Source organism: Mustela erminea, chromosome 7 (genome assembly GCF_009829155.1).
Source record: "Mustela erminea isolate mMusErm1 chromosome 7, mMusErm1.Pri, whole genome shotgun sequence".
NCBI lineage: Eukaryota > Metazoa > Chordata > Mammalia > Carnivora > Mustelidae > Mustela > Mustela erminea.
The window spans coordinates 88,232,795-88,259,743 of record NC_045620.1 but is presented as its reverse complement, the minus strand read 5'-3'; the positions used below and the strand labels follow the sequence as shown (position 1 = coordinate 88,259,743).

General features: G+C 43.9%; 1 protein-coding gene across 4 annotated transcripts in view; it reads right to left on the bottom strand.

Annotated features, from left to right (window-relative positions):
- The window catches only part of ANXA4 (annexin A4), a 76,044-nt gene that overhangs the window by 24,190 nt on the left and 24,905 nt on the right, over positions 1-26,949 (bottom strand). For 2 of the 4 annotated variants that reach the window (XM_032352348.1, XM_032352349.1), the window contains exons 2-4: positions 18,633-18,687; positions 5,597-5,684; positions 1,250-1,344 (exon numbers count right to left, since the gene is read on the bottom strand). In XM_032352348.1, the coding sequence (XP_032208239.1) occupies positions 1,250-1,344; positions 5,597-5,684; positions 18,633-18,635 (186 nt within the window). In that variant the 5' untranslated portion in view covers positions 18,636-18,687. The remainder of the gene's footprint in view (positions 1-1,249; positions 1,345-5,596; positions 5,685-18,632; positions 18,688-26,949) is intronic. The other 2 variants (XM_032352350.1, XM_032352351.1) reach the window with 1 other exon arrangement.

Here is a 26,949-nt window from a genome sequence, read left to right as displayed (position 1 = left end):
TGTTTATTCACATCCTCTCCTAGAACAGATCAGAAAGTTTAAGAACCCACTTAAGTTCAACCAAAATAAAGAAGCTGAGATATGGTTCAAGTCAGATCTCTGATGCTCACACACCTGACTGCACAGCCCCTGTATTTCAATCTCTTGTGCATATTTTTATGTCAAATCCACACACATTCTAGGAAGGAACAAACAAATTAGAGCTTAATCCTTTAATGCTGGGCATCTTAACAAACTGCCACCAGATCAGCTTCATTCTGAGGCTGACTATTCCAGGTCACACATCACGTATGTGTTCACACCAATTTGTGCTCATTAAATGTCTTTGGGTCAGAGAAGTGTTTCAAATGCCCATAAGACCGTCTGAGCTATGAAGAATCCCATTCCCCAACTGGGATTCCAGCCCAAGCTGGCACGCAGGTGCCCTAGGGGATCGCCAAGCTAGCTCTGTCCCAGCTTGTACTTCAGTGCCAGCCTTCGAGCAGCAGAGGCAGTCGGACTAAGGTTTCCCGAGGTTAGAAACACTTATCAATTTATCAGAGTGACTGTACTCCTGGACCTAAAACACTCATTGATGATGTTCTCTCAATGAAAAGATTCTTGCGAATCACACAGCTGAGGAGGAAAGGCTGGGTGGGAGGCTCTGGTAAGTGGGTGGTTGAGAAAGGAGTTTGAAAGAGGGTCCCTGAGGGGTGCACGATTCAGACCTCAAGGGGTAAGCGACCACCCTCTGAATGCGTAAGCTAAGGAAATATATACATGTTCCCAAGCACACTGGCCCCATTCTAGGATTTCAGAGGGTGTCCCTCAACTGAGGATTACCAAAGGGATGAATATTTGTGACAAATGGGTTTATGTGGAGGAGTTGGAATAGACTCTAAATCCTAGGAGAGCACCTTTAGAACAAACTAGCTATAAATACTGCCTAAAAGGCAGCCTGACCAGGATCAGGGAAGCAGGGAGGCTTAGCCCAGCGGGTACTCCCAAGGGTGGAGGCGGAGTCCACAGAGGGACCAAGTCCCAGCAAGGAGCTGGATGGGACGACATCAAGAGCGCCACCAAGTGGACGGAACATGCTGAAAATGTTTGTTGTTTTTTTTTCCCAAGAACATCTTTCAACAAGGCAAGGATGCGCTTTTGAAAACCCAGGGCCACTTCAGGAATCTAGCTGGGGAAGAGACTGCTCCCTGCTCCCTGCTCCATGACACGTTCTTCGTCAGCCCCGAGAGTCAGAGAGGCTCCGTCCTACCCTGCCGATGGTGCTCTTGTAGGCCGTCCTGATTTCCTGGCGCTGGGCTGTGTTGCGGTAGGCGAGGACGCTGATGATGGCATCTTCATCGGTGCCTGGCGGAGAGTGGGGACAGTGAGTGAGGTGATGAGAGAGGAGTGAGAAAACAGGTTCCCCCTGTGACACTAGCGTTACCCAAACCCATACAGAGACCTTTTTTAAGAAAAGAGGTCCTGGGATGCCTCAGTGGCTCAGTCGGTTAAGCGTTTACCTTTGGCTCAGGTCATGATCCCAGGATCCTGGGATCAAGTTCCACATTGGGCTCTTAGCTCAGTGGGGAGCCTGCTTCTCCCTCTGCCCCTCCTCACACTCATGGTCCCCTCCACCCCAACAAATATATAAATAAGATCTTAAAAAAAAGAAAAAAGGTCCTTGTTCAGTAGGCTTGTCTATTTTTTCAGGAACCAGACATTAGGTTTGAGTCTTAGCCTCTCTTTTAACCAACTGTTTACCACTGAACAAAAAAGCTAACTTCTCTGAGCATCAGCTTCCTAATTCACAAATGTGAGTGATCACAGCACTTTCCTTCACAGGGCGGCTGCAAGTGTTCAATAAAACAAGGAAGTGAATTCCTTAGCACAACGCCCCGCAATGACTAAATATTCACTAAATACTGACTGGGATTGTGCTTCATCCCCTCTGCAATTCTTCTCATGTCTTTTGGTTCTCCTATATCTTCTATGTTTTTTGCTTTTCTCTCCCCCACTTTTTTTTAAAAGATTTTATTTTAAAATCGTCGGGGGGGAGGTCTATGCTCAACAGGGAGCCTGCTTCTTCCTCTCTCTCTGCCTGCCTCTCTGCCTACTTGTGATCTCTGTCTGTCAAATAAATAAATAAAATCTTTTAATCTTTTTTTCAAAAGATTTTATTTCTCTATTTGAGAGAAAGAGAGAGAGCAAGAGTGACAGAGGAGGAAAACGGAGAAGCAAACTCCCTGCTGAGCAGAGAGCCCGATGCGGGGCTCAATCCCAGGACACTGAGATCATGACCTGAGCCAAAGGCAGACAGATACCTAACCAAATGAGCCACCCAGGCGCTCCTCTCCTCATTTTTAATCTTGTGATCATTTCCTCTGAGTTTTGAAACTATCTGGACTCTTAATTCACTCAGCACTCTGCAGGGTTTTTTTTTTTTTTTTTCTATTTCAATATAATTAGCAAACTGTATGTATTAGTTTCAGGTGTACAATATAGTGATTCAACAATTCTGTACCTCGCTGAGCGTTCATCACTAATGTACTTGATCGCCTTTACCCATTTCACTTGGCACTTGCCGGGTTTTAATGGGCTGCTCACTGCATGCACTGTGCTTAGGGATCCATAAATGTGTTTCTCATTTCCAAGCAGTTCCCTGACCTGACCTCAAGCAGTTCCCTTTTGATAACTGCTGACAAATTCCCACTGGGCAACAGCCTACCAGAACTTTACGAGAATTCCACATTTTAAACATTCTAAATTTTTTCTTAAAGAAAGATTTTATTTGTTTATTTGACACAGAGAGAGAGATCACAAGTAGGCAGAGAGGCAGGCAGAGAGAGAGAAAGAGAGGAGGAAGCAGGCTCCCTGCTGAGCAGAGAGCCCGATGTGGGGTTTGATCCCAGGGCCCTGGGATAATGACCTAAGCTGAAGGCAGAGGATTAACCCACTGAGCCACCCAGACACCCCTAAACATCTGAAATTTTGTTTGCCTGTTTCTTGCAGCAACTTTTACCAGGAGGGCTTTACTCTGATTTTTTTTCAAAATTGGTCCCTTGTCATGGTTAACAGCTGGAGGTTTGTGTATGTTTGGTGAGTTTTCTGCTTCCTTACTGTTTAACCTGTAGGGGGAATTGTGAGGTGACTACAGAAGAGATTCTATTGGGATATTTCAGAAGAAATGAAAAAAATCTAGATTTACCATAGTTATTCTTTGTAAGATTAGAAAGCCAGAAAAGTGTGAGATGTAAAGAGAAAGCTATAGAACTTTGTTTATGTATCTTAGGGACCTACTTTCTGCTCTCCTAAAAAAAAAAAAAAGAAAAAAGAAAATAAAAAGAAAGAGGCATCTATATGCAACCTTCCTGTTCTCCTTCACAACTCTGGGGGGGTGGGGGTGGATCCCACTCTGGCTTACACTTACCCGTTTCTATAAAAGGCACCATCTTTCTTTCAGTCAGTCAGTCAGGTTTGAGCCCTCAAAATAGCCTTTTTTTTTTTTTTTTTTTTTTTTTACCTTCTCTCATCCTCCACATTCAACTTTCCTGCCAAGGCATAGAAAGTCTAATTCTAAAAATCTTTTTTGCATCGGTCCCCTCTTTGATTCCCACTACTTCTACTATAATCCAGGATTTTAGGGGCTTAGACACATGTAACATCTGTTAACTCATATTCTTATCTCCTAATTGGTCTTTCCCACGTCTTGCCAGATTCATTTTCCTAAAAAGAAAAACTCTCAGAGGGCCCCTCCCCTGCTCAGGAATACACAGAGCCCCCCTACCCCACACCATCTGCTGGATTCACTACAAGTAGAGCATTCTAGCATTTGAGACTTTCTACAATATCCCATTCACTCTTGTAAATATCCACAGGAAACGGTAACAGGCAGCCAAATTCACAGACCTAGCTCTTCAATTACTGTACTTGATCCAACTGTACTGCATTCCTTTCTCTTGACCTCTTTCATTCCCAGTCTCCTGGTTTATATGTCCCTCTAGCCACCCCACAGAGTGCCATGATTGTGGCACTGTTTCCTGGTCAATGCCTTTGGGCCATCGCCCCATGCCTATGACTCTACAGGTGGCCTTCTCGGTGGCAACCCCAGGACCTCCCTTTGGTAGCAGTCAACTCCTGCTTTCTAAATATCTCCTGCTGCAAGGCACCTTTCCATGTATTTACTCTGACTCCCCTAAGCCTCAGCTAAACTGGAAAGTGGGACAATGCTTACACTCATCCCATGCCTTTGCTCATACTGTTCCATTCACCTGAAATACATTCTCTCTTATCTCTATTGAAACAGCTTACCTTGCAAAAGCCCATCTCAAATTCTACATCCACGGAGAAGTTTTGCCTGATGCCCCCAAATAAAATGGGATCTCCGCTCTGAACCTAATGGGATCTCATTTGTGCCCCCTCCTATCACTGTCATATTCTGATAGCTATTACCACACTATCGCAGTTATTTCTGTGTAAGCCTTACCCATTTAGCACCCATGAACTCGTAGGATTAGGTTTTATAATCATCTCCTCCAACTGTCTGCTTTACATTAGTCCCCACACAGCAGAAGCTGACAAGAATTGGTTGTCAAATGTCTCCTGACTTTTATTTTGAGACTTCTGAATGCCATGCGGTCCACATTCTGAATTTCGGTATTCTTGCTATATACCAAAGAAGTAGGAGAAAATGACAACAAGTGGGCCAAGCACACTTTCCATCTTATTTATGAAAAAGGGAAAAATGAGGAGAAGGACTATTGATTCAGAACAATGTTCCATTCAGAGGTGGGCAGCAGGACAGCATGGGGACTTAAACTCTAGCTCTGGAGTCACACTGTCTGGGTTTGGCCCCCTGGAATCACCTAGAATCCTGACTCTAACACCTACTAGCTCTGCGACACTGGGCAAGTTAGCTAACCTCCCCGAATCTCAACTTCACAGCAGTAAAATAAGCTGCTGTTATTGTTCTTGTCGTATTTGTTGCTAGTAACATTGGGCCTGAGTAAAATGAGCTCTTTGGGAGGAGAAAAACTGAGAAATATGGCTTCATGATCCAATGTTTTTAACCAAATTGCAAGGAGATTATTAACAGCAGATATGAACCAAGGACACTTCTCTGGCTAAATGTCCACCCAGGCAAGAGTGGTCAGAGTACGCCAGTGTGACTATGCCCACTGGAGGCCTTTGCCTGCCAAGTGTGACTCAGGACTCAGTTCCACTTACTATGTGACTTCACTTCACATCCATGAAATGGGCTGAAAATATCAAGAGCAATTGCTGCTTTCACTACAATGCTAGGCTACTGTGTACACACCCATTTAAATAATATTTGTGAAAGGGCTTTGTACCACACACATACAGCACTACCTGGAAAACAGATACATTTCTGGAGTTTTACATATAGATTGGGAGAAATCCAGAATGAGTGAATTAAATGTTAATTCTGTAAGAAAAATGAGTAAGGAATGCCCTCCCACCTAATCTGTCTTAAAAGCCAACTTGTTCCCACTGTCTTGTCTTAGAGACCTACTCATTTTTTGCCGGTGGACACAGCACCCTATGTGACTCTGTGATGCACAACATAGAAGGGCATGTTCCCCTCCAGTGGGACACTTACCAAGCCCCTTCATGGCCTTCCTCAGGGTCTGGGCATCTTCAGTGGCATTGAATGCCGAAGCAGCTTTGACGGTGCCTCCTTTGGCTGCCTGAGCACACAGAGAAAGATGTGACCGAGCGCCATCACCTCCTTCAACACCTACCATAGGACAGACACTATTCTAGCTGCTGGGGATATAGCAGTGAGCATGAGAGAGGAGACTCTCGCTCCCACGAAGCTGATGCTCTAGTTCAGGAGCAGGCAGACCTAAACAGGCCAACAAATGAAGACACACTTGGTGTCCAGTGGTGGGAAGTGCTAAGGAGCAGACAGAGAGGTCCCAGAAGGGCTGCTCTGAACAGTGACATTTACGCTGACATCTGAATGACATGAAGCAGCTGGCCATGAAAAGATAGGGGGCTGTGGGGTCCGGTGGTGGTGGTGGTGGTAGTGGTGTCACAGGCAGAGGAAACAGCCAAGGCAAGGCCCTGAGGCTGGACCTAGCTTGTATTCCAGGAGCAGGACAGAAGCCAGAGTGGCCCAAGTTGGTGTGGGAAAGAAGGACAGTGATAAGCTAAGTTCCATTACCACCTGTGCCATAATCTTGTTCCCTGCCACCACCCCTCCCCGAGAAAGGAACTAATCAAACCCGAATCCAATCAAGCCCCTAGAGCCAAATACCAATGTACAGAAAATAGAAGAGAGAGGGAAATGTCAACCTACAGCCATAGGGTTGTAATCAGCAAAATCCAGACTGTGAGAAGCACTACCTGATGAATGATCTAGGTTCATTAAGAAATCAGTTGCAAAGAGAATAAGAAAAGAGAGAGATGGAGGGGGGTGGGGGGAATAATAGCTTAAAAGAGATTAAAAAGGCATATCAATAATCATAATTTAAATCCTAAACCAACACTAGAAAAGTAAGTTATGAGACAACTGGAAATCTGAACACTGACTTGATATTTGATGACATTAAGGAACCAGCATTAACATTTTTAGGTATGATAATGGTACTGTGCTTATCTTTTATTTTTAAGAGTTTTAATCTTATTGAAATGGTTTACAGATGAGAGGGTAAGGTGTCTGGAATTTGCTACAAAGTAACACAAGTTGTGGGAATTAAGTGGAGATAAAGAAGAAACAAGGCTGACCATGAGTTAATAATTATTGGTAAGCACACAGGGATTCTTTTTAATACTCAGTCTACTTTCCGACATATTTATACTTTTCCATAATAAAAGTTTCAAAAAGGAAAAAGGAAAAAAGACAATCAGAGAGGTGGGCTGGGGCCAGAACAAGGCAGCCCTCACTGAGGTAAGGAGTTTAGAGTCTGTCCTAAGTGCAATCGAAAGCCACTGGCAATTATCATATGGTTTCACTTATTTGTGGAGCGTAACAAATAGCATGGAGGACAAGGGGAGTTAGAGAGGAGAAGGGAGTTGAGGGAAATTGGAAGGGGAGGTGAACCATGAGAGACTATGGACTCTGAAAAACAATCTGAGGGTCTTGAAGGGGTGGGGGGTGGGAGGTTGGGGGAACCAGGTGGTGGGTATTGGAAAGGGCACGGAGTGCATGGAGCACTGGGTGTGGTGCAAAAACAATGAATACTGTCATGCTGAAAATAAATTTTAAAAATTAAAAAAAAAAAAAAGAGCAAGCCACTGGCAGTTGAAGCAAGGGGATGAAGGGCTTGAGCTGATTTACGTGTTAAAAAGATCTCTCTGGGGCACTTGGGTGGCTCAGTGGGTTAGGCCTCTGCCTCCGGCTCAGGTCGCGATCTGAGGGTCCTGGGATCGAGCCCCAGATTGGGCTTTCTGCTCAGCGGGGTGCCTGCTTCCCTCCTCTCTCTGTCTCTGCCTCTCTGCCTACTTGTGATCTCTCTCTCTGTCAAATAAATAGGTAAAATCTTAAAAAAAAAAAAAAGATCTCTCAAGCTGCTGAAGGGAGAGGCAGAGACCAGTTGATAATCTGGGGCAAGCCCTATGCATATGATATTAGACGAGGGTGACGTGAAACAGAAAGAAACAGGCAGACACAGCACATGTGTTGGAACAAAGGCAACAGAACTTACTAACGGACGGACATGGGGAGGTAAGGAAAGAAAAGAATCAAGTGTAACTCTGGATCTCTCCCCTGAGCAGCCAAGTGTAGAGTGATGTTATTTACCTAGATGGGGAAATCTAGAGAATTACCAGTTTTGGCATCAGGGCCACAGGGGCAGTGGGGAGTGGGATTTAGAAGTTCTATTTTCAAAATGTTAAGCTTGGGATGTCCACTAAACACTCAAGTGGAGTTGTCAAAAGGACAGCTGATTATAAAATAAAAGTAGAAATCAAGTCAAGACACATCACCACGTGGGTGGTATTGGATGAAAGGACATAGGGAGAAAGTAGTTTAAGAACAGGGGTCATAGGACAAGCCTGGGTCTCTCTAGTAGTAGAGGTCAAGCAAAAGAGAGTCTACAAAGGATGATCAAGAAAGACCAGTCCTTGGGGTGCCTGGGTGGCTCAGCTGGTTAAGTGTCTGCCTTTGGCTCAGGTCATGATCCCAGGATCCTGGGATCAAACCCCACGTCAGGCTCCCTGCTCAGTGGGAAGACTGCTTTCCCTCTCTCACATCCCCTCCCCCTGCTTGTGTTCTCTCTCTCTCAAATAAATAAAGTCTTTAAGGAAGTAAGGAAGAAAGAAAGGAAGGAAGGAGGAAAGATTGGTCCTTAAAGTAAAAGGAAAAAGAGGATAGCATGTTGTCCAGAGGCTAAGGAAGCAGGAAGGCATCAGTGGCTGCCAAAGGTAGTGGAAAAGGAGGACACAGAAGGGATGGTCAGATTTGGCAAGGAGGTTTCTGGTGACCCTGACAAGAACTTTTATAGTGGAATGAAGGAAACTGAAACCTGACTGAGTAGGCAGAGGGGAGAATGGAAGTCATAAGGAGGAGAGAGCCACCCTAGACAATAGAGATGATGACTGGCATCACTAGAAATGATCAAATGTCTTAAAGAGGTACTCTGATGTGTACAAGGGATTAGAAGTTAGTGAACGTGAGGTGAAAGACGTGTACTCTGAGAACTATAAAACACTGATAAAAGAAACTGAAGATGACACAAAAAAATGGGGAGAGGTATTCCATGTTCATGGATTGGGAGAACAAATATTGTTAAAATGTTCACACTACCCAAATTTTAAAAATTTACCCAGATTTAATGTAATCGCTATCAAGATACCAACATTTTTCACAGAACTAGAAAAAATAACGGTAGAATTTGGATGGAACCACAATAGATCCCGAATAGCCAAATCAATCTTGAAAAAAAGAATAAAACTGGAGGTATCACCATCAGATTTCAAGATATACTATAAGCTGTAGTAATCAAAACAATATGGTACTGGCACAAAAACAGACACATAGACCAATGGAACAGAAGAGAGAGCCCAGAAATAAACCCATGATTTTACAGTTAATTGATCTTCAAGAAAGAATGCATGAATATACAATGGGGGAAAGTCTCTTCAACAAATGGTGTTGGGAAAACTATCCAGCTAACAATCAAAAGAATGAAACTGAGCGACTTTCTTACACCATACACAAAAATAAATTCCAAATGGACTAAAGACCTAAATGTGAGACCTGAAACCATAAAATTCCTAGAATGAAAACATAATCTCTTTGACATCAGAGGTAGAAACATTTTTCTAGATAGGTCTTAAAAGGGAAGGGAAACAAAAGCAAAATTAAACTCCTGGGACTACACCAAAATGAAAAGTTTTTGCACAGTGAAGGAAACTGCCAACAAAACAAAGACGGGGCGCCTGGGTGACTCAGTGGGTTAAAGCCTCTGCCTTCGGCTCAGGTCATGATCCCAGGGTCCTGGGATCAAGCCCCGCGTCAGGCTCTCTGCTCAGCAAGGAGCCTGCTTCCCCTTCCCTCTCTCTGCCTGCCTCTCTGCCTATTCATGATCTCTGTCTGTCAAATAAATAAATAAAATCTTTAAACAAACAAAAAACACAAAGAGACAACCCACTGAATGGGAGAAAATATTTCCAAATGATATATTCGATAAGGGGTTAAGGTCCAGAGTCCATACATAATCTATTGTAGAGATAAAAATGGAGTCTCTCATGTCAAGCAATGATACAAGCGGTTAAGGTACTGAAGCCACAAAGTATCAGCAGGACCAATGTCAGCTGACTCTCCAGAACTGATAAGCAGCAGAACCAAAGGAGGTCTGCAGAGCCCCAAAACTGATTAAATCCCTTTAAAAGGGAAGGATTTTGGCAACTGTACGTCAGATTCTTCAGACATGACCCCTCTATGTCTGAACACTTAAAAAAGGTAACTGCTGCCGAAGGCTCTCCCGATGGACCTCCAAACAGAACCGAGATCCTTCACCGCTTGAATATCAGAAGCAGTGAGTGCCGAGTGCTGACCTGGACCAGACCGAAGCCTTAGCTCAACTGTGCACCCACAGACTGACTTCATGTCTGGTTGCTTAACTTCCTACACTCTTCTGTTAACTTGTTTGTTGTGTGGCTTGTCTTCTGTCCTGCTCTGCTATAGAAGAAGCCAAGTTTAATCACACATGAATTGTCATTGAGTTTGGAATCCTGAACCTGCTCTATCATTGTGATTTAACTTTGGTTTATGATTGAATGAAGCTGACACTGTGGAAAGACACAACTTGTGTGTGTGCCTTTATCTCATGCTCATAACATTTATACAACTCGACATCAAAAAAACAAATATTCTAATTAAAAATGGGCAGAAGACGTGAACAGACATTTTTCTAAGAAGCCATCTGTATGGATGGACACAAGAAGATGCTCAACATCACTCATCATTAGGGAAATGCAAATCAAAACCACAGTAAGATATCACCTCACACCTGTCAGAATGGCTAAAATCAAGAACAAAAGAAACAACATGTGTTGGCGAGGATGTGGAGAAAAAGGAACCCTCACTGCTGCTGGTAGGAAAGCAAACTGATGCAGCTGCTGTGGAGGACAGTATGGAGGTTCTTCAAAACAGTAAAAATAGAACTATCATATGATTCAGTAATTCCACTACTGGGTATTCCAAAGAAAGCAAAAACACTAACTCAAAAGGATACATGCACCCCTATATTTACTGTAGCATCATTCACAATAGCCCAAATATAGAATCAGCCAAAATGTCCAACCATGTAGATGAACAGATAAAGAAATTGTGGTAGATATAATATGATGGAATATTACTCAGCCATAAAAAAAGAATAAGGGACACCTGCGTGGCTTAGTTGGTTAAGCATCTGCCTTCAGATGAGGTCATGACCCAGGGTCCTGGGATCAAGTCCCACAGCCGGCTCCCTGCTCAGCAGGAGTCTGCTTTTTCCTTTTCCTCTGCTTCTCTCCCCTGCTCATGCTCAATCTCTCTCTCTCTGAAATAAATAAGCTTTAAAAATAAATAAATAAAACATTAAAAAATTTTTAAAAAGAATGATATCTGGCTATTTGCAGCAACATAGATAGATCTAGAGAGTATTATGCTATATGGAATAAGTCAGTCAGAAAAATACAAATACCATAAGTCACTCATATGTGGAATTTAAGAAATAAAACAAATGAACAAAGAAACTCTCTCTCTCTCTGATAAATAAATAAATAAATAAATAAATACAAAGAAAAACAGACTCTTAACTACAGAGAACAAACTGATGATTACCAAAGGGGAGAGGGTAGGGATGTAGGAAACAGGTGATGGGGATCAAGAGTACTTATTATGGTAAGCACTGATTAATGTAAAGAGTTGTTGAATCACTATACTGTACACCTGAAACTAATGTACACTGTGTGTTAACAACACTGGAATTTAAAAAAATAATAAATAAAAATTAAAATGAGTGAACCTGATCCTGTCAAAATAAAAATCAAAAAATTAAAAACAACAGGAAGCAAAACATAGGCCAGTGACCAGTAGGGACAACTTCAGTTGGATTATGATTTAGAGATAATTTGCTGATTAAGATCAAGGTGCCCTGAATATTCTGAATATATTTACTGATTTACTAATACATGATTTATGTTGTGGGAAGTAGTGTAGAGAAATAAAGATAATGCAATATAAAAAAATCGGGTGCCTGGGTGGCTCAGTCAGTCAAGCATCTGCCTTCGGCTCAGGTTATGATCTCAGGGTCCTGGGATCAAGTCCCGCATCGGGCTCCCTGTTAAGTGGTGAGTCTGCTTCTCCCTCTTCCTCTGTGATCTCTCCTGCTTTGCTCTCTCTCAAATAAATAAAATCTAAATAAATAAATAAATAAATAATAGGGGTGCCTGTGTGGCTCAGTCAGTTAGGCAGCCTGCTCTGGATTTCAGCTCAAGTCATGATCTCAGGGTCCTGGGACTGAACCCCATGTCGGGCTCCAGGTCTACTTAAGAATTCTCTATCCCTCGCCCTTTGCCCCATCCTGCTCTCGCTCTCTCCCAAATAAGTAAAAAAATAAACCTTTAAAAATAGGGGAACCTGGATGGCTCAGGGGGTTAAGCCTCTGCCTTCGGCTCAGGTCATGATCTCAGGGTCCTGGGATTGAGCCCCACAACGGGCTCTCTGCTCAGCGGGGAGCCTGCTTCTCCCTCTCTTTCTGCCTTCCTTTCTGCCTGTGATCTCTATCAAAAAAAACCTTTAAAAATAAATAAACAGGGGCACCTGGGTGGCTCAGTGGGTTAAAGCCTCTGCCTTTGGCTCAGGCACCATCTCAGGGTCCTGGGATCAAGCCCCACGTCGGGCTCTCTGCTCAGCGGGAAGCCTGCTTCTTCCTCTCTCTCTGCCTATTTGTGATCTCTGGCTGTCAAATAAACAAATAAATTCTTAAAAAAAAAATAAACATATAAATAAGTAGATGGGGAAATTCAGTGACAGGGCATAAAACACAGAATACTAAGGTAAAGCTAGGGGGTAGGAAGGAAACCGAAATTTAGACCGTAAGGGTCTGTACAGTTTTAGCGGGAAGCCACAGGTTTCTCTGCCTGGAAGCTGAAGAGGGAATTGTAAACAGTACTGAGATTCACTGTAAGAGGAAAAGAGACCAGTTGCCCAAGAAATGCCTTGCTTTTCTTTGTACTGAGTTTACAGAGAGACAATCTGCATTACTAGAGCTTTCTAGGCTCCCTCATTTAGCCGTAGAGGATAGAATCAAAATAGCTTTGGGTTGTTTTTTTAAAAAAGATTTTATTTATTCATTTGGGAGACACAGAATGAGTGACAGAGAAAGAACAAGCTGGAGGAGGCACATAGGGAAAGGGAGAAGCAGGCTCCCTGCCAAGCAGAGAGCCTAAGGCAGGACTCCATCCCAGGACCCTGGGATCATGACCCAAGCCGAAGGCAGATGCCCAACCAATTGAGCCACCCAGGTGCCTCGCTAGCTTTGATTTTAAATATATCTTCCTCTCTGTATCTGACACTGAGCATTATTATAGCCCTTCAGTCACCCATGTTTTGATATTCTGAATTCTATTTTCTTGTCTTTTTTTTAAAGATTTTATTTATTTATCAGAGAGAGAGAGAAAGAGAATGAGAGTGCGTAAAGAGGCAGAGGCAGAGGCAGAGAGAGAAGCAGGCTCCCTGCCAAGCAAGGAGCCCAATGTGGGACTCAATCCCAGGACCCTGGAATCATGACCCAAGCCGAAGGCATCGGCTTAACCGACTGAGCACCCAAGCGTCCCTGTTTTTTTTGTCCTTAAAAATGACCTAATTAGTCACTAGAACTGTTCCACCTCATCTCCTTTCCCTTAGTTAATTTGTCAGGTGTCTGCCATTGTGGTGTGCATTTGATTGGCCAAGGTTGCACATGGGGAAGGATCTAAATGACTTCTTGGCATCAGAAGGTCAATGGGGTTCAGACCAAGCTGGATACCTTCCTCTGTTCATAGCTGGTGCTATGTGCTTTCACAATGCTAGGGTTCACAAGCTGAGGATAAGGTAAATTTTGGTCTCAGGTCACATAGTAGGTCTGTTTCTTCTGACTTTTCTGATAATGTCCTTTTTGGCAAACGGTGCTAGGATGTTACAGTGATGGGAGGAAACAGAACAGGGAGATGATATGAATTGTTGCAATGTGAGAATGGTTTTATATCTTATATAAGCCCTGGTTGAAATGTACCCATAGACTTGTGCCCACGATCCAGTAAAATCTAATATTCATGGACAGAGTTCCATCTCCTCTACATGACTCTTGGGGTCACCAACACTGTAAAGGGAATTCTAATACTGAGGGAAATTTCATCTGTGGGTCTCTGTGAAAGAGACACAGCAGGCTACAGTGCGAGGTAGTAAAGCTCAGTAGGGGGAACATGGATATTGGGAGTGGGATAGACGCAGCTTTGAATCTTGGCTTCAACCCTTTCTAGCTGGGTTGTCAATAGGGGGAGTTTCATTTTTCTCACCTGTACAGAAGAATAATGGTATCAACTCACAGACTTGGAACAACAAAGCAGATTAATATAACAAAGTATTTAGCACAAAATCCAGCAAACAGTAAACTCCAACACAAAAATCCAAACTCAGTAGCTATCATCATCATAATCATTAACTATGACTTCAACAAGATCTCCACATAAATGTAAGAGTGAAGATTCTTTTTTTTTTTTTTTTTAAAGATTTTATTTATTTATTTGACAGAGAGAGATCACAGTAGACAGAGAGGCAGGCAGAGAGAGAGAGAGGGAAGCAGGCTCCCTGCTGAGCAGAGAGCCCGATGTGGGACTCGATCCCAGGACCCTGAGATCATGACCTGAGCCGAAGGCAGCAGCTTAATCCACTGAGCCACCCAGGCGCCCCAAGAGTGAAGATTCTTGTATCTACTTCTGATAATATCTCCTAGTGAAAGCCTATGGGGTAATGCCAAAGCAAAATCCAGAACAGAGCATTTGTACAGGTGGCAAAAGCAAAGTAGAATAGATCGAAGGCTCTCTGATGATTTAATTTCATGCAAGAATATAATATGGACCAACTAAACGATCAGAGAATTTTTATGCCCTTAGGGAAGCTCTCTAGGAAGAGACTTCGCTCACTGTGGCCCACATCAAGACCATCCAAAGGCCTCAGGCACAGAGAGTATGGGCCTTGTCAGACACAAGCCCAGGCCTTCACCTCCTAGATACTGCCAGCATCTAGCACTTAGTCATGACCTTCTATGCACTTGACAGAGAAAAGTAGAATTCCATGACAGTACCTTCCTTGGGTACTGTCACAGGTTGAACTGTAACCCCCCAAGAGATATGTTGAAGTCCTAGCCCCCGGGACTTCAGAATGTATCCTTTTTTTGGAAATAGGGTCATTAAAGATGTAATTAATCACATTAAGATGAGGTCATCCTAATAAGACAACAGGTGCAGACACAGACACACAGGGAGAACACAACATGATGCTGAAGGCAGGGATTGTAGTTAAGCCTAAAACTGCCAGCAAACCCCCAGAAGCCAGGAAGAGGCAACAAGGAACCACCTACAGGTTGCAGAGGGATCCTGACCCTGCCAACACCTCGATTTTGGATTTCTGGCCTCCAGAAGAGTGAGACAACAAATTTCTATTTTAAGCCACCCAGTTTGTGGGACTTTGTTATGGCAGCCCTAGGACATTAATATAGCTTCTTTCATTCTTCTACTACGCATCAGTCATAAGCAAACTGGTGACCTGCTGTCAAAATTCCCACATGGCCTAACTCACACTATGAGACAGCTTTCTGAGGGAAATGTTTCACAAGGTTCTTTTGGAGCTTGACCGCAAAATTTTGGTTGATGCCCAGACACTGCATTCAACTTTAACACAAACTGCATTGCTGAGGGACGCTATTATGGGATTAGAATTAATATCTAACAAGACCAATCGATGGAGAGATATACAAAGATGTTTCAGCTTATCAGTTACATTCTCGTGATTCTTCCTTCCAGGAAAAAGATAAGCTCAGGAACCTTGTTCCTGGTAGCGCTATGGTAACCGTATTGATCAAATTCCAGGGTATAATGTACCATTCTCTGTTCTGGGAAGGCGGGGGATTGTGTCCCAGGAAGGTTTCTTATGGCAGCAGGCAAAGGGAACAGGGAGGATGTAGGAAAGAATAACAAAAATGAATGACTAGACAAAGGCATTATATCGCTAGTGATGAAATATTATTCCATTATCAGAATAATCAGGAAGATAGTAAATGTCAAAAGTTGGAATATGATACAATGGAATACTGTAGGTTCACAACCCCCTTGGGAGCTTTCCTGGCATCATGTGAAGCCGACCCCAGTAGGCGGAGGGCACAGGGAGATTGAAGAGAGACAGGCTGCCCCACGTCGGTAGGTGGCAATTATAACAGTGGCAAAGGGAACTCACATACAAGGCTTGTCTTGAGCAGCAGCAAGACAAACTGATCACTGGACTCAACCTCAAAATCTTAAAAGTATATAAAGGCGCCCTAAATGGGCTCAGGCACGTACACCATGCTGCTCTCTTCAACCCCACATCATCATCTCAGAGGGACCAGACTCTGGAGCAGGAAAGGTAAGCAGAACTCGTGTTCCAAAGACAGGGGTGGGGATGAGGAGCCTCCGATGGCCCAGGTCCACGTAACCGGTCAGTCAGTGGTCACATCTTTTTTGATGACATTCCCCAACAAATACTCATCAGCAATTACAAAAAGCCTGAAGAACAAACTGCTGAAACTCATAGCAACATGGACAGATTGCCAAAAATATAACGCTCAGTAAAAAAAAGCCAGACACACAAGAGAACATACTCTATGGTCCCACTGATAGGATGTTCTAGAACAGGCAAACTAATCTATGGTAATGACAATCAGAACAGTGGTTGTATTTCTGGGGTGGAGTGGGTAGCAGGTAGAGGACTGACCTGGGAGAGGCATAAAGGAACTTCCTGGAGTGAGGAAATGTTCTATCTTGAAAGAGAAGTAGGTCACATGGCCCATAGGTTTGTCAAAACTCCTCTACCAGTAACCTTAAGAGTGGTGCATTTCACTATATATAAATTAAACATCTATTTTTAGGGGCGCCTGGGTGGCTCAGTGGGTTAAAGCCCAGGTCATGCGCCCAGGTTAAAGCTCAGGTCATGATCCCAGGATCCGGGGATCAAGCCCCGCATCGGGCTCTCTGTTCAGCAGGGAGCCTGCTTCCTCCTCTCTCTCTGCCTGCCTCTCTGCCTACTTAGTGATCTCTGCCTGTCAAATAAATAAAATCTTAAAAAAAAAAAAAACACATCTATTTTTAAAAATACTGTAAGTACTTGAATACAATAGCTTTTAACACTTTTTTTTGGAGATTTTATTTATTTGAGAGAGAGAGGATGGGAGAGGGGAGGGTCAGAGGGAGAAGCAGACTACCCGCCCAGCAGGGAGCCCGATGCGGAACCCAATCCAGGGACTCCAGGATTATGACCTGAGCCAAGGCAGCTGCTTAACCAGCTGAGCCATCCAGGCACCCAAAACATGTTTTCACTTTAGAAATGTATCATATGGTCATTGTAGAGATTTGGAAAATTTGAAAAAAAAAAAGAAGAAAATTGAAACACCCAGAACTCCACCATCTAGAATAAATGTTTTTAATATGGCACAAAATATAATATAAACATGTTAGCAAAGCCAAGAGTGAATATATAACTGTTTTTTATGCTTTTATTACTACTATTTATTTATTTATTTAAAAGATTTTATTTATCAGAGGGAGAGAGGGGAGAGAGCGAGCACAGGCAGACAGAATGGCAGGCAGAGGCAGAGGGAGAAGCAGGCTCCCTGCTGAGCAAGGAGCCCGATGTGGGACTCAATCCCAGGACGCTGGGATCATGACCTGAGCCGAAGGCAGCTGCTTAACCAACTGAGCCACCCAGGCGTCCCTATTACTACTATTTAAAAATCATTATACATGTGAGTAGGGTCTAAAATAAAATGATGGAAAGCAATTGGGAATTACAATATTGTGATTATTTTATGTTTTTCTTCCCCTTTAAAAATGTCCTTTATCTGTCCAATAACTAACAGTGGTGATGGAAAAACAGGTACTAGGAGCAAAGATGAGAGCTACTGAGATAATTTTCCTTGAATGGAGAGCACAGCAAAGGGTCACCAGGTTATAGGTTTCACATGTGAGAGGCCTGTGAGCTTGTTGCAGACAGGAAGACAGTCCCAATGATTTTGAGTCCCCAGAGCCAAGTACTACATCTGACACAAAGCTGGGACACTATATAAATGTTCTCCATGTCTAGGGAGAATCAAGAAGAAATTAATATTAAAGTAAAGCATGGAGATTTAGAGCAGATATGAGTAAGGTTTTGACTGTCAAGGATGATGAAGAAAATTCTAGAATGTCTAATGTAAGACAATGTTAAGAGTATATTACTATTTGTTCAAGATAGTTTATACCTCCATCTTCCTAGAGGAGGCCATTTAGAGCTGGAAGATCTCCAGTTCCTTTCCAGGTATAAGACTGTATTTCTATTATTCCTTCCAAGAAGACCACGGATCAGAATCACCTGTCAGTTCAGATAGGTTATTTGGGTGGGAGAAGGGGAGCAGATGGCCAGCCTCAGGTACAGCCTGTTTGTAGCTAAGAGGCTCAGCTTCCACTTCAACACTAAACTTCATGGAACTCCCAAAGGTATCCAATTCCCTGCCTGTCCCAAAGATGAGATAATCAAGCTCGGAGGAGTCCAGTCACAGCCGAAAACAGGAGGCAGATGACAAGCCCATATGGCCAGCAAACACCCTTCTTGATAAGCCTCCAATGATGTTATACCAAAATGTGGATGGCACTGATTTCCCAATGGTAGGACCTGCGGGACTTCTGGATGTTAGAAGGACTCCAATGAGTCTCTTGTTGAATTAATTTTCAGGGTCAGGTTACTCACCATCCCTGAAAGAAATGAAAATGGCCTGGGGAAAAAAACACAAAAAAACCAACACAACCGCCTTTTCATTTCCTCCTCTCTCCCCTCTATTAAGCAAACAACCCTCCGTAAAGTCAACAGTCCTGAATACACATCCTGTACCTGTCCGTGGCTGACACCAGGTAGGGCGAGGCACTCCCCAACTTACCATGGCCGGGACTCTCTATCAAGATCAGAGTTCAGTCACAGGAGCAGAAGTTCCTCTGTGATAAAAGCAGAGGGGAAATTACTGTGATGAGAGATGCATCATTAAAATCATTAATCAAGATAACTTCTAGTTTGTAGAAGTTAAACAATTAGGAAATGACACCCACTGTCCTGGAAAGGCCAGCTATTGATTGGCCAAAGATACAAAGGCCGGGTTAATAATTAAAGAGAAACTGGCCAAGCAAGCCAAGTTTATTACTCCAACAGAATACTTTCCCACCTGCTCTTCTGTTTGGAGATACACATTGTGGAAATGGCTCCTATTGTTTGCTAGGATGCAGTACACTGCTTGTAGTCAAGGCAAACCTGGATTCTGAACAGTAAGCTCTAGTGGAACAGAAGTGCCTTCTTGGGAGAGAAAGATAATGCAACTCTGTTATGGAAAAGGAAGGCTACCCAGCCCGTGCTCTGTGTGTGTGTGCACATGCATGTGTGCGTGTGTCCATGCGTGGGTGTGTGTGCATGTGTGTGCGGGTGGCCAGTAGCCAGCCAGCATAAGACTTGTCACTTGCGGATGACCCACTCCCACTGCCACCACCTCGGGATGCACAAGTGCTTCTTCCCTCAAAGTGCAGGCTTACACGCTAAGCTTTGTCCTCCATTCTCTTCAGCAAGGATGCTCGATCATCGCACATGTACTCAGTCATTCAGAATGCAAGGAAGCCTTGACTCTGAGCCAGGACTCTTGGCCTCATGATTGACAGGCAGGCCTCTGAGGGACAGGCCAACTGACTTCCTGTTTCCATACTGGAGTCCTACAGAAAAGGCTGTTTTCCTAAGCAATTTGTTAGCTCCTTGATACTCAAAAGAATCATCCTGGAACCAGAAGCATGGGCATCCCTGGGAGCAGTCTCGGGCCCCCCACCCCAGACCTACTGCCAGAGTCTGCATTTTAACAAGAATCGCCCCAAATTTGTCTGCACAGTCATTTGAAAATCACTGGCCAAGGCCACCCTACCAAGCAGCACTTTTCAATTATACCTAAGAATTACGAAATCCTCTCCACTTACTACCAACTGAGTCAGTCTGCTCACATTCATTCCATCTCCCAGCTGTCCTGAGGCTCAGCTCCATTCTTCCTTGTCTCCCATCACCCACTGCAGACTTGCCTTATAACCACATAGGGGGTCAATCCTTTCCTGAGGGAAATGCCAACTTGTTCTGGGGCACAGCATGAGCAAGGGTGGGGAATGAGCAGTGGCCTCGGGGACAATGAGGAGATGAGGCTGCCAGGGCAGAGGGCTCATTTCAGGGAAGGCTCAGAGGTAAGGTTGGAAAAGCAGGTACGGAACTTATAGGCAAGGCCTTGTATGCCCAGCTGAGGAGTGTGACTTGATGCTGCAGATAATGAGAAAATACTGGGAAGGTTTTGATTTTTGCAGAGAAAAAGCACTTGTGCACACTCCCTTCCACAGGACACTATTGCACAGAACAGAAAGGAGTGAGAAACAGGGGATCAGGAAGGCTTGAGGGACAGGCAGAGTCTTGTTAAAATTAAGGGACAGGCAGAGGCAGAGACCTAGGTGGGGTGTGACCCCTGGAACAGGAAATACATAGGAAATATCTGGAAGGAATTCTTTGCTAGATTTAGTAGCTCACGGACTGTAGGGATTTATTCACTCAATCACCCGATACTCATAAGGTACTTCTATATTCCAGGCACTGTTCGAGTGGACAGAGATAACAGAGTGAGTAAGACAGAGAACAGGACTTCAAGGAGCTTACAGTCCACTAGGAAAGGCAGACAACAAATAAATCAATAAGTAAGATGATTTCGGGATGAGCAAGGTAAAAATATGAAAGGACAATGGTATGGAACAGGAATCAGCAAACTACAGCTCATGGTCAAATCCTTTTTTTTTTTGGTATGGCCTACAAGTTAAGAATGCTTTTTACATTCTCAGTGATTGGCAAAAAGTCGAAAGAACATTATTTCATGAACACGAACATTATATAAAATTCAAATTTCAGTGTTCATAAATAAACACTCCTTGGAGCTTGGTTATACCCATTTGTTTACATATTATCTATCGCTGTTTTCGTGCTCCAACAGCAGAACTGAATGGTTGGGACAGACTACCTGACTCACAGAGCTAAAAATACTTATTATCTGGCCCTTCACAGAAGCAATTTGTTGAATTCTGGGTTGGAAGATGAGATGATCAGGTCACTGGGATGGAGTTAGCCTGGACAGAGTGGCAAGGAGAAGACATCTGAGCTAAGAACTGAATGAGAAGAGGCTAGTTCTTCAGTGCTGGAGGAGAACTACTGAAGGCAGAAGGAACAGTTAAAGCAAAGGCCCTGAGGCAGTGATGAATTTACTGTGTTTGAGGAATGAACAACCACATCATGAACAAGGGCCAGAGTGGCATGAGATGGGGTTGGAGTGGGGTCAAGACTATCCGTCGAAGCAGGAAGGGGTATGTCTCATTTGCTCAGAATGTGCTAGGGGAAGCCAAGAGCAGGGCTCTTTGAGACTTAGCCACGACTTTGTTTGGAAGCCCTGTTTCACATCATATAAATGATCAAAATGTGCCAATATCTCTCATTAAGAATAATTTATATGTGAGTTAGATTGAGTTTCTGCCAACTGGTGGACCACCTAGCAGACCCACCTTTAAGGAGCAAGGGCCCTCCCTTTGTTTCTATACAGTTTTGGAATATGGAAATCCTTCCTTATCTGTGGTTTTCATTGCAATCCAGAAGCAGGCGATTCTCCTTCTGAAATCAGGTCAGTGGTAGCCTAACACAACCTCACAACACCTACATCATTCACCTAACTTCATCTCATCACACAGCATTTCATCATGCCACATCATCCCAAGAAGGGTAACTACAGGGGCGCCTGGGTGGCTCAGTCGGTTATGCATCTGCCTTCAGCTCAGGTCATGATCCCAGGGTCCTGGGATCAAGTCCCACATCAGGCTCCTTGCTCAGCGGGGACCCTGCTTCTTCCTCTCCCTCTGCCTCTACCCCTGTTTGTGCTCTCTCTCACTTGCTCTCTCTTGAGTAAATAAATAAAATCTTTAAAAAAAAAAGGGGGGGGGGTAACTACAGTACAGTAAGGTATTTTGAAAGAGAGGCATGCCTGGGTGGCTCAGCTATTAAGCGTCTGCCTTCAGCTCAGGTCATGATCTCAGGGTCGTGGGATCGAGCCCTGCATCGGGCTCTCTGCTCAGCGGGGAGCCTGCTTCTCCCTCTCCCACTCCCCCTGCTTGTGTTCCCTCTCTCTGTCAAAAAATAAATAAAATCTTGGGAAAAAAAGATATTTTGAGAGAGAGACCACATTCATGTAAGTTTTATTATATCATTAGAATTACTATATTATTAGTTCTTGTTGTTAATCTCTTACTGTGCCTAATTTATAAATTAAACTTCATCATAGGTATGTATGTGTAGGAAAAAACAGTATAAATAGGGTTCCATTCTACCTGCAGTTTCAGGCATCTGTTGGGGGCTCCTGGAACATATACCCCACAGATAAGGGGGCAGTGCTATGGATGACAACAACAAGTTAGGAGGCAGGGAAGGGTAACATCTCCCTCAAAAGCCAGCCTTTAATATAAATTCTTCCAATCCTCCTGACCACATCAAGAAGTGGGGAAAAAAACACTTGAGCAAAATCTTCTGGAAATACTGAGAGTCATTATTCAAAGAGCTAGAAATAATTTACTAAAGGGAAAAAAATGTATCATACTTGAACACAGGGTGCTTTCAGCCAGCCAATCTATTTTGAAACTTGGACAGCACTCAGCTGAAGTCCGTTTATATAGAGACAGCTGTTGTGTATTTGTTATTTACTAGCACGAAACAAGTTTCTCAGTGGATTATAGAAATGAAGGCAGGAAACAGTACCCCTCGATTCTTTCATCAGATACCAGCTAATACATGTAAAGTTAATCCAAGCTCATGCTTACGGGCCCAGTGTCTGGTGCCTAGTAAGGAGCAAGGTTGGGTGGGGAGTGGGAAGGAGGGAAGGAATCACGTGGACCGCCCCCTGGAACAGAACTGTCACAGGAAGGCACTGGTGGTTCAGTGGTAGAATTCTCACCCCCCAGAATTGCCACAGAATTGCCACCTCCCAGAACTGCCTCATCTTAACTTCCCCAAATGAACGGCTCCCAAAGAATGCCACGCCCTTCTTCTGGAAGCTCAAACTCTAAAGTCCTTCCACATTCTCTTCCAGCCTGAAGAGCCAAGGACTCTTTAGAGGAACCCTTTTCTGTCTCAGCTTCCTGGATCCATTCATTCTTCCCCTCTGAAGGCCAGCCTACAAGCCCATAAACTGAACAATATCACCAGGTTCATAATGACTCAGACTTTGTGTTAGGGTTTCCAAAGCTTCTTGGCTGCTCACAGGTGGGGCAAACTAATTAGCAACTGTGCCCCAGTTTTAGGAAAAAGGGAAACCCACTCAGGCTTGGGCATGGCTCAGATGACCTTAAAAGCATCAGGGGCTCTTCAAGACGGGAAGATGAAGACTGGAGGGCCCATATGGTTCTGCAGTCTGTGGGGGGTGATGGGGGATGGCAGCTTCTTTATATATCTGAGCTCTACAAGCAGGGCCCATACTAGGGCTCCTGAAAATGTTAAGCCATTGTTTTAGAGCGACTGGAAGAAAGCTGGGAACGCAACATAAGAGATGGACCCCAAGAGCAGTTCTTTAGGGCATGCTAAGTTATTAAATAAGTTCAACTTATTTCACTTCAGATTACAAAATTCTGCAGAATTTATGATGGAGTCAGAAAGAAAAAAATTAGATACGTCGAGAACAGATCCGTATCATTTTCTGCTTGGTGTACAAGAGGGTCATTTTGACATCATTCCACAAACTGCCCTATTGTAACACTGCTAGAAATGCCCTCATGCAGGAACTTCCTTATGTCCTTATGGCAGACACAAGGAACCAGGAAATCCTATTTCGTGTGATATTTCAGGAGGCCAGATATGGAGTGCGGTGGATTCCTCCCCACTAAGCCAGAATTTGGAAAGCAGGCAAATTAGATAATTTCCTGCGCATTAGACTAGTAAAATCAGCAAATAACCATCAAAACAAAGATATGCAAATTCAATTTCAATAAGAAAGAACGGCTCCTGACCTAAGGCCACTTTGTTGAAACTATTAGCATATTGAAAGAAAGATGGTGTCCAAGCTCCACACAAAATTGTCAGAGATTGTTACTTTGAAATATTCATCAAAGCCCAGTCCTACGGAAAGGGTGTCTTGGCCCTAGAGACAATGGTCCAGGATCAGATACTTCCCACAGCTGTGTTATCTATCTAATACCCTTTTGTTCTGATTCTGTGATTGCCAAGCAACACTTGGACTAGAGTTTGGCTTCCCACGTGGACCTGTCTTCAAAGTCTGGAGCACAAGGATTTTTGTCTCAGTAACAATTACATTTCTTTTTTCTTTTCTTTTCTTTAAGATTTTACTTGTTTATTTGAGACAGAGAGCACAAGTGGGGATGGGGAGAGGCAGGAGGAGAGAGAAGCAAGCTCCCTGCCAAGCAGGGAGCCCCATGTGGGACTTGATCCCAGGACTCTGGATCATGACCACAGCCGAAGGCAGATGCTTAACCGACTGAACCATCCAGGCACCCCGTATATTTCTCAATGTAATAAAGATATGATCAGCATGTGAGTGTTTGCATTTGAGGGTATGTGTGCGGTGAGCCTGTAGATGTGAACCATCCTCGAGAGCTGAACCCCGTCTTAGTGTGCTGATGAATGCAATTTCTCGGATCCTGCTGGATGTGGCACCACGCTGAATTCACCCCAAGTACTGGATGCCCCCCTTGAGACCCCACCACAACTCGGCCACCTCCATCCAGAATCATGACACTGACCCAGGTCCAGGAGGGGCAACCAGAATGTTCATTAGGAAGGGCTCTGCAGTCCTCGTGGCACATTCTTACTGAATCCCTCTCTTCCCCGGAAGATCACATGTGAGTGAGTCACTCACCATCCTACTTTGGTACAGGGTTTCATTTTACATCCCACGGGACGACAAATTTAAACTTCCAGCCTGTGGACTTCAGGAGGGTGTGCCCGACCCCACCTAAGCACTGACGGCTTTCAAAACTGTCTACGAAATAGGAAAATGAATGCAACCCTTTTTTCCTTGGAGCTTAGATCCTTCAAAAAGTAAAGGAAGTTCTGTTGCCATGATGGGGTTTGCGTCTGGAGAAGTAAGCATTTTTAAACATTTAATCCAAGGCAAAGTATGTCAGCCAAAGGCGGACAAATTTGGAAAACTGACTGCTAAGAATCTTAGGGAAGAACGTATTCCAGCACGGCACCTGACAAACAACTGATTAACAGTGTTCTGTCCAGATTTTAGCCACTTGTTCACAGCAGGGTGGGGGACAATCATAATAATTTCAATCCACAACTAATTTTATTTATTTATTTATTTAAAAGATTTTATTTATTTATTTGACAGAGAGAGATCACAAGTAGGCAGAGAGGCAGGCAGAGAGAGAGAGAAGAAGCAGGCTCCCTGCTGAGCAGAGAGCCCAATGCAGGGCTCAATCCCAGGACCTGAGCCGAAGGCAGAGGCTTTAACCCACTGAGCCACCCAGGTGCCCCAATCTACAACTAATTTTAAAACACCCATTTTACATACAATTTAAACCATCCCCACTCCTCTGTCATTGCCACATCATGCCAAAGTTTTTTTTCTCTAGTCAAAGGATTCCTTTGTCCAAAAGGCAGGGGGAAGGAGGGAAGGTACATTTATTAAGTACTCCTCTACATTATCTTAATTAATCTACCCAATAACGTTTGGAGTCACAACTACCACCTCCACTTTGCAAACCAGTGGGCTGATATAATAATGAAAGCTGACTATGGTGAATTCTCTGAGATAAGATTAGAAAAATTAGAAGACAGCTGAGGTGGTCTAAATGCTTGCTGAGCGAGGGACTGGGTCCCGTACTCTCAGTTCAACGCCTGCCTTGTTAGACGTCTCTGTACTTCACATGATACCTCGGTTCCCCGGCACAAGCTTCGAGTAGGGCACACTCAAAGCATATTGTGTTAAGCTTTTAAATGTGTAGCTACCCTCCCTGGTTTCTCTGGGCACTGTAGGCAGGTGCACAGAACAGTGCTTCGGGTTTTCCCAAGTGATGCCCTTCCTTGTTATGTGAGCAACTCCCAGTGGACTGGAGGTGGCATTCTCATTGGCTGGCCTTTTGTTGGTAGCAGTGTTTTGTTTTGTTTAATTCTTCTGCCTGTTAACCGCAAACTGTCTGGATTCCCCTCCTCTCAGGACAGTGACCATGGAAACAAGAAGCTAATGTAATGGGCATGCTGGTTATTGTTCACAATCATGGGACTGACAGGACAGTTTCACTGACGTTTCATGCACATTTGTACATTTAGTCATTCAACATGATCGGAATGCCCGCCCCAGGCCAGGTACCATTTTATTTATTTATATCTTAATTTCCACCTATCTACCCTTCATCCAGAGAATATCCGCTATGCTCTATCTGTTCAAGAGTAGTCTATCACTGGGGCGCCTGAGTGGCTCAGTTGTTAAGTATCTGCCTTTGACTCAGTTCATGATCGCAGGGTCCTGGGTTTGAGCCCCACATCGGGCTTCCTGCTCAGCGGGAAGCCTGCTTCTCCCTCTCCCACTCCCCCCGCTTCTGTTCCCTCTCTCTCTCTCATTCTCTCTCTGTCAAATAAATAAATAAATAAAATCTTAAAAAAGAAAGAGTAGTCTATCATTTAAAACAGAACTCTTGTGGGGGTGCCTGGGTGGCTCAGTGGGTTAAGCCTCTGCCTTCGGCTCAGGTCATGATCTCAGGGTCCTGGGATCAAGCCCCGTATCAGGCTCTCTGCTCTGCGGGGAGCCTGCTTTCCTCCCTCTCTCTCTGCCTGCCTCTCTGCCTACTTGTGATCTCTGTCAAATAAACAAATAAAATCTTAAAAAAAAAAAAAAAAAGAACTCTTGGGGATGCCTGCCGTAGCTTTCTAGCTTTCTCAGTTAAGTGTCTGCCCTCAGCTGAGGTCATAATCTCATAGTCCTGGAATCGAGTCCTACATCAGGCTCCCTGCTCAGTGAGGAGCCTGCTTCTCCCTCTGCCTGCCACTCCCCCTGCTTGTGTTCTCTCTCTGACAAATAAATAAAATCTTTTTTAAAAAAGGAAAGAAAAGAAAAAGAAATAGAAATCTTGGAGGCTGCTAGAGATAAGTCTGTTGAACTTGCTTCTCATTGCAAGGACCCTCTACCAAACCTTCCCAAATGA